This window comes from Peromyscus leucopus, chromosome 10 (genome assembly GCF_004664715.2).
Source record: "Peromyscus leucopus breed LL Stock chromosome 10, UCI_PerLeu_2.1, whole genome shotgun sequence".
NCBI lineage: Eukaryota > Metazoa > Chordata > Mammalia > Rodentia > Cricetidae > Peromyscus > Peromyscus leucopus.
The window spans coordinates 52,324,769-52,332,715 of NC_051071.1; the positions used below are offsets into that span (position 1 = coordinate 52,324,769).

A 7,947-nucleotide genomic window follows, 5' to 3' on the forward strand; every position below is an offset into this window, starting at 1 on the left:
GTAGTGTGGCACAGTGAGTCACACAGTGTACCCTTTAGTCCCTATGTCTTTACTTGTATGTAAGTGTTCATTGCAATGAATCCTGGGTCTGGTTTGAGGCCTCTGGTTTCTGCTACATTGATACTGGGCCCTCACTGGGACTCCTCTTGGATGTCCTGTTGTTGCCCCATGTCATGGAAATCCTGCAGCTTTGGATCTGCAGGTCCGGCCCCTTCACATGCTCCAGCAGTTTATCAATGAGGTCAGTGTTGGAGGGGGCCAACTCATAGCCCAGGTTCTGGGCCTGGGTGGTAGCTGGGTTGGTCAGCCTGCCAGCTTTCCCTCATTGTGACCACCAGGGCGAGCTCTCCAGCACTGCCCTGGCTAGCTCACCCACTGCAGCAGGCAGCCCGGGCTGGGGCCAGTTCTCCAGCTCTCAGGCCCCCAGGGTGGCTCCCTCACACCACACCTTCAGGACCAGCCAGCTCTTCTGTGCTGCCCAGGAGAGGTGCAGGGCCTGCTTTCCGAGTGCTGCAGCTGGTGAGGGGCAGGGCCAGCCCTCCCGCTCTCATGCCCCCAGTTACATTTAACCATTTTTACATAGTTCTGCGTGATGTTCATACAGTGGATTCATTAAGGATACTGTCACACAAATTTTAGTTGTACAAATTATTATACCAAAAAGTAGTCTTTCATTTCTAATCGGGATGCCTCATTGAAAACTTTTCTGTTCTGGGGGCTGGCGAGATGCTGAGTGGTTAAGCTCACTGCTGCTCTTCCAAGTGACCTGGGTTTGGTTCCCAGTACCCAAGTCAGAAGGTTCTCAACTGGTCCAGGGGATTGGGTGCCCTCCTCTAGAAACATGTACACATGTGACTAACACACACATACACATTAATAAAAAGTCATTTTTTGTTCTTCAGGTAAAAGCTTTTTGGATATATTTCTTCTTGGTCATTTTTTATTTAAATTTTGCCACATTTTCCCCCTTAAAAAGTCAATCCATGAAGCTGGAGAGATGGCTCAGCAGTTAAGAGTGTTTGCTGCTCTTGACAAGGACCCAGGTTCAGTTCCCAGCACCCATATGAGGTGGCTCATAACTGTCTGTTAATCCAGCTCTTGTGGGGATCTGATGTCTCTGGCCCCTGTGGGTCCCTGCACATACCCATATACACATATACAAGATTTTAAATTGTTTTAAAAATTAAAATATATATGCAATGAACCCAGGGGCTAGGGTGTAATTAAGTGGCAAAGTTGCTTGTTTCGCGTGTGAATTAAAAACAAAAGTGTCCATCTATCAAAAGGAGCATATTGGAAACTTAGTACGTAGCACAGAGACCAGGCCCAGTGCCGTGGCCCTCCATCTCCATCTAAGAGAAGAGAATGACCCAGTGTATAACTTGTCAGCACAAACATCTCTGAAGGCCCTTGGACCATTCAGAAGACTGATTCATTGTTTTGTAGCAAACTCTCCCATGTTACCTGACTTGAGTTAGCTCTGCTAGGTCAGTGGGTAGTCTCTGCTTTGGTGTGGCACGTGACCGTGAAGCTTCCGATGCTGTTTCTGTGTGCTCGCACCCCTGACCTAACACACCCAGCCCCTAACAGTTCAGAAAGTGTCCCCGATGATAACCTGGTGTATCTTCTCATCAAGCACCCCAGGAGCCAGCACCCGCTGATCTCAACCCCCAAAGCTCTGCCTGGCAGTCCCCCAGGTTTCATTAGGCATCCACAACCCTGATTGTGTGAAAGCAGGACTGCTCTGTCAAGTCTAGAGAGATTTAGCTCTCCAGTGAGGGTTTTACAAGCGAGCTGGATCCCTCTGAAGAGTCCAGAATGAAATAATAGTAAAGTGGGTGAGCTAAAAATAGACAGAGAGCTCCAAAATCTTAATTTGGCGTCTCCTAATTGAGCAGGATCCTGAGCAAGAAACTGTAATTCTTCTTGTCAGGAGGTGTCCCTAGGTGGGCTGATATAATTGGACCCAAATTAGACATTCCTACTCAGGAAAATTGCTGATTGTGAACCCCTGGGCTGATGAAAGAAAGTCTTCAATCAGCAGCCAGCTTCCCTCCCGAAGCCTTTTTATCCGTCGGCAGATTGAGAAACTGAGCAAGCCTCACAGGACCCAGTCACGGCCTGAGCTGACGGAGGGCCTTGAGTGGCTCCTAATGCCATTTCAGAGCTCGCTGACTACAGTCGAGGGGTGGTTGCTCAGAGGAAGACAGAGCTCAAACAAAAGGTCTGTGCAAGTCACTGCACTGAACAATGAAGATAGATAAGTCTGTCGGACCAGAGCCTCTTCGACTTTACCCGCTTGCAACCCCGTCTTTGCCTGAGAAATTTTTGTGCAACCCCAAATCTATAGGTCTGTAAAATAGAGATGAAACATTTGCTGTTAATTCATAAAGAAATCTATTTTTTTAAGAAATCTATTTTTAAACAACTCTTTGGGGAACTGGAGAGATGGCTCAGTGGTTAAGAGCACTGACTGCTCTTCCAGAGGTCCTGAGTTCAATTCCCAGCATCCACATGGTGGCTCTCAGCCACCTGAATGAGATCTGGCGCCCCCTTCTGGCCTGCAGGGATACATGCAGACAGAACACTGTAGACAGAATAAAGAAGTAAATCTTTTTAAACAACAACAATTCTTTGGACCTAGAGATGTGGTTTAATGAGTACAGTGCTCACTGTATAAACATAAGAACCCAGCACCAGGTTAAAAAAAAACAGCCAGGCAGTGTGGCACCTGCCGATGATCCCAGATGGGAGCTGGGGGCGTCCCAGCCAGTTGGCCAGCTCCAGGTTCAGTGGAAGATACTTTGCAAACACAAGGTGGAGGGCTAGAGAGATGGCCCCACAGTCCAGAGTACTTGATGTTCTTGTAGAGGACCGAGGACCTGGGTAAGGTTCCCAACACCCACGTGATGGTGTGACCACAGTTCCAGGGGATACAGTGTCCTCTTCTGGCATCTAGGTAACAGGCCTGCATGCATGTGTATCCAAATGAAGGCAAACACTCAGACACATAAAATAAATACTGATGTTTTTAAAAAATAAGGTGGAGAGCAATAGAGACGGATGCCTGACATCACCCTCGGGCCTCCACACATGCATACAAGGTCACACGTACATTCATGATCAGGGATGCACGTGCACACACAATTCTTTGGTGTACATATAATCTTACCATTTATTAAAGAAGAAAGCAGATTTGAACACTAATGAAATGTGTGTGCTTGTTTATTTTTATGCAAAAATTAAATTTGCCTGAACATTCCATACTGTAAGGCATAGGTCAATGTTTTTCAGAGTTTATTGATACTGTGATCTCATATTGCTAATGCTTCACATAAATACAGAGTGCAAACACCAGAAATATGTTTCAGAAATCATTAGAAAATCTGTCCTAATCCCAAGCCAAAATTCAATGAATAAAATGCACTGTAGCCTTCCTGACATACCACACTGTAAGTACCCTATGGCCCAACCCAGACTGTTTTTAAAGCAGTGAGGGGAGAGCATGCTGCTCTTTGAATGGAGGCCAGCATCCGTGTTTTATGGCCTCTTTGCTTGAGCATAAGCCACATGGCAACAAAGAGTATCTTTAAAGTTTTGTGTGTGTAGCTAAAAGACTTAAATATGAATTAACTCACTGTTTTTTTCTTTCAGGGGTGATTATGTAAATGCTTTGGCTCATTACGAGAAAGGGATCACAGGTGAAAATAAGGTAACCTTACATAAATAACAAATGTGTCTAATGCTCCAGCAGCGTGGTTTCTGTTTCATTTTAAAATCCGGGGCTTATTTGCATTGTAGTTATTCAATAGCTATTAGGTGAGCCTAATTGTCCAGTTTATTAACAACTTTACAAGGATGGGCTTAAGTTACTTTAAACTCACAAAACTGAAGATGGCAATATATTTTTTATTTATTGCATCTGTTTGCCATTACATCCTAGATATGAGCTCCTAATTAAGATTGGAGGTAAAATTTTTATTTCATCTCATTTATAGGCCAATATAGTTGAGTGAGAAAATCGATTAGATGCTCTTAAAAGATTGAAGGAGAGTCATGTGCACTGATTTGGAAGGCCGTGGGGGATGCCACAGCTTTACACACAATAGAACCAGCTTGATCTTTACCTGTTGATTTATTTTTTAAATCCATATTATGCCCATATGTGTCACAGGCCAACTATGATTTCATAAGGGTTTGCTCTTATGACATTCCCGTAATCTCTTTGGGCTGGAGAGATGGCTCAGTGGTTAAGGCACCGGCTGCTCTTCCAGAGGACCCAGCTTCAAGTCCCAGCACCCACATAGTGGCTCACAGCTATTCTTAACTCCAGGCACGTGTGGTACACAGACATACACGCAGGCAAAACACTCATACATATGAAATAATAAAATAAATTTTTGATTTAAAATTATATATATTGACTTATTGATTGTGGGCTGGGAGGAGGGGACATGCATGCCACCCCCTATAGGTGGCTGTCAGATGATGGCTTACAGATATCCGTCTCTCCACCATATCCGTTCCAGGGATCGAACCCGGGTCCCCAGGTTTGATTGATGGCTAGCGCCTTTACCCACTGAGCCACCCCACCAGCCTGCTCTTTACGCCATCTTTGTTTGGTTCCATCTGCTTTGGTCCATTCTTTACACCATCAAATACAGTAGCAGCGAGCTGCAGGTGGCAGTTTGGATTGTTAAAATGGAGTGAAATTCCACTCCTCCTCCTCCTCCTCAGGAGCCACATACAGATGCCCAGCTGCCTTTTGCAGCCATTGGCCCCTGTGCTAATGGGGAAGAAAGAAGACATTCCCGCCATCACAGGAAGGTCTAGTGGACGGGCTGCTGGAGGCAGAGCCCAATCTGACACAGAATTTCACTAGAAAAGATTAGTCACTTGAAAAGTTCTTGCCGGGTATGGTGGCACATGCCTGTAGTCCTTGCAGTTGGGAGGCTGGGGCAGGAGGATTGCTTTGAGTTCAAGGCCAGCTTGAATTACTTAGCAAGTTTTAAGGTTAGCCAGAGCTGCTTAGAGAGACCCTGTTGCAAATATGGCAAGTTTATTAGCCGTCGTTAATGACTTGAACAGTTCTAAGTGAAGTTACATGTCATCCTACCTGGCACAGAGATCTTCAGTTTGATTAATGATTCCTTCCTTAATTTTATTTATAGCACTTATTTTATAATAGTCAGTATATTACTTCTAGATATAATATCATACCAAGTCTTCCTCACAAAAAATAGCAAAAATTTCCTGCTAAGTATAAAAGGCCAAAACCTCTGAGAAGAAAAAATAACTTTATTTGATTTTTTAAGTGTTAATTTCAAAATTGTGAGAGTTTCTTAAAATGATAGATGAAAGTAAATCTTAAAACGATAAATGAGAGTAAGTCTTTAAATGATGTATGAGGGGAAACGAACTTGGCTGGCTGAAGTACATTGTGGTAAAAGCCTTTGCCTTGTTGGCGCAGGAACATGACGAGGTGTGCCTGGCCGGAGTGGCTCAGATGTCCATACGAATGGGAGACATCCGTAGAGGGGCCAACCAAGCCCTCAAGCACCCCAGCAGGGTCCTTAAAAGAGACTGTGGAGCCATCCTGGAGAACATGAAGGTACTCCTTTGTCTTCGTACATACTCGGGTGGTCAGGTCATAACATATTTAGTGCATTTATTGCATTTCCTTTGTTGTAGCAATTTTCGGAAGCAGCCCAGCTGTATGAGAAAGGCCAGTATTACGACAAAGCCGCCTCCGTCTACATCCGCTGTAAGAACTGGTAAGGGCTGGCCAGAGTTGGTTTCCGGGTAGATTTGGAGAGGGGTGTAGACACAAGGCTCTCCCCACTTGTCTCTGCCACTCTTCCCCCCATCTGGTCTGTTCCCTCACGTGGTTCTGCCTTGCATCTCTGTTATTGCACAGGGGAGTTCACATCCATAGTTGCTTCCCAGAGAGCGTCCTAAACCAGATAAAGTACTGGAAAACAAAATCCGTATTTCCCCCAAAGAGTTAACGCACTAGCCTTCATCTTCCCGCCCTGTGGGAAGGGGGTCTCAGGAGAAAAGGCAGTTCAATCTGGTTTGTGTATAGGCGTAAGATGTTTGTAAGCTCATAGCTGCCCTTGAAAAGGAGAGCTAGTTGTGGGCAGGTAACTACTCCTGTTGGGAATGGTGCTGATCTCGTTCTCGACCCGACCTTTCTAGGGCAAAAGTTGGCGAACTTCTGCCTCACGTCTCCTCTCCTAAGATCCACTTGCAGTATGCCAAAGCTAAAGAGGCGGATGGAAGGTATGTAAGTCTCCCAAGTCTGTAAAACCTAAGAGAGCACAAGCTTGATGCGTTAGCCATGAGCATGTTCAACCTTCTAGAAGGCAGGCAGAGGAAGAAGGCATTTAGCACAGTCCTAGTCGGCCGAAGGAGCAGGCTGCAAACACCGTCTGCCACGGCAGACCTGTACGTATCCAGATAGTCTGCTGCCTCTTCTAAGCGAGGCTGAGTACTGAAGTTTCGGCACAGTATGGCATGAACATGGTAAGAAAGATGCCTTCAGGATGCAGGGCAGCAAATAGACACACGAGGTCCTGTTGAAGCCACAGTGCGATACTACATAGAGCTATAAAGAGGGACTGTCCTAAACGTACTGAGAATTTCTTCAGCTTAATAGGAACTAAAAACCACTACTAGGAAAGTGGGCTAAAGAAAAAAAGGCAAGACCCAGAGGGGAAATACAGTTAGGAGCTGCACTCCTGTGAGCATTGGAAGCCCCGCCCCTGATGGCAGTAAAAGCATGCCACCATATTTGATGTTTATTTTTATTTTGAACTAAACCATGCTGTCAAAAAGTTCTTGTGTGTGGCTGATGGAAGCGTAAATTTCTACAGTCTTTGGAAACTAATGTCAGAAGTATCTCTTAAGAGGTCTTTTATAGGTTAGTAATGGCTTCCACTTTTAGAAAAGTAACCTTGGGAAGCAGGTACTGATACACACGTAAATGTCGTGTTGAAATGGAAGAGCAGAAAGTTATTCTGAGCTGAGAAGTCCTGAGCGCCATCTGGAGGTGAACATGCAAAGATTTTATGTCTTGCTTTTAAAGCTTTATGTCTGTCATTGTGAAGCATTCTGTAATTTCTGTTTTCTAAAATAATTCCACACTGCTATTACTATCTTTCCACTTGAAAATAAAAAGCACAGTAGAATGTAAACAAATTACATGCTTTTAATTCATAAGAAAAATAAAATTTGTTATTGGTCCTTTACACTTCATTTATGCAACCTCTAAAAGAGAATGCATTTTAGTAGGAGAGTACCTGGTATTTGATTCTGAAGGAGAAAGAAGTTCAAGAAAACAGAGCAACTGCTATCTCCACAACAGAAAAGTGTCCCCCACATTTGCTGGCTCCTACTCCCCCCCCCCCCCCCCGACACACACACACAAAAAAAAACAACCCGAGAGCGTTGAGAGAGTGTACTTGACCCGTGTCTCTCCCAGGTACAAAGAAGCCGTGCTAGCTTATGAGAATGCAAAGCAGTGGAACAGTGTCATCCGCATCTACCTGGACCACCTCAACAACCCCGAGAAGGCCGTCAGCATCGTCAGAGAGACCCAGTCTCTGGATGGAGCCAAGATGGTAGCCAGGTGACAGCACACTTGTGTATTTGGACCTCCAAAAAAACAAGTGTAAAAGACAGACCCTCCTCCATCAAATGTATAAGTTATTCGTACGTTTTTATTAGCTCTAGATATTTCAGTGCAATGGGTGTTTGTTGTGGTCAGATGTGAGAATGTGTCGAGTAGAAAGAGATAATACAGAACTGCAGTTATGGGATAAGTTATTTTTAACGTGGTTGAAAACTATTTTGTTTCGTCCGTCATGGTATCTGTTGGTTTTCTCATCGCTGTGAGGAACTACCTGTCAAGAGCAGCTTAGGGGGAACGGCTTTATTTGGCTCACG

General features: G+C 44.8%; 1 protein-coding gene across 2 annotated transcripts in view; it reads left to right on the plus strand.

Annotated features, from left to right (window-relative positions):
* Wdr19 (WD repeat domain 19) overlaps positions 1 to 7,947 on the plus strand; it is a 67,012-nt gene that overhangs the window by 38,692 nt on the left and 20,373 nt on the right. For both annotated transcript variants that reach the window (XM_028882229.2, XM_028882230.2), the window contains 5 exons: positions 3,655 to 3,712; positions 5,471 to 5,611; positions 5,692 to 5,774; positions 6,199 to 6,282; positions 7,484 to 7,630. In XM_028882229.2, the coding sequence (XP_028738062.1) occupies positions 3,655 to 3,712; positions 5,471 to 5,611; positions 5,692 to 5,774; positions 6,199 to 6,282; positions 7,484 to 7,630 (513 nt within the window). The remainder of the gene's footprint in view (positions 1 to 3,654; positions 3,713 to 5,470; positions 5,612 to 5,691; positions 5,775 to 6,198; positions 6,283 to 7,483; positions 7,631 to 7,947) is intronic.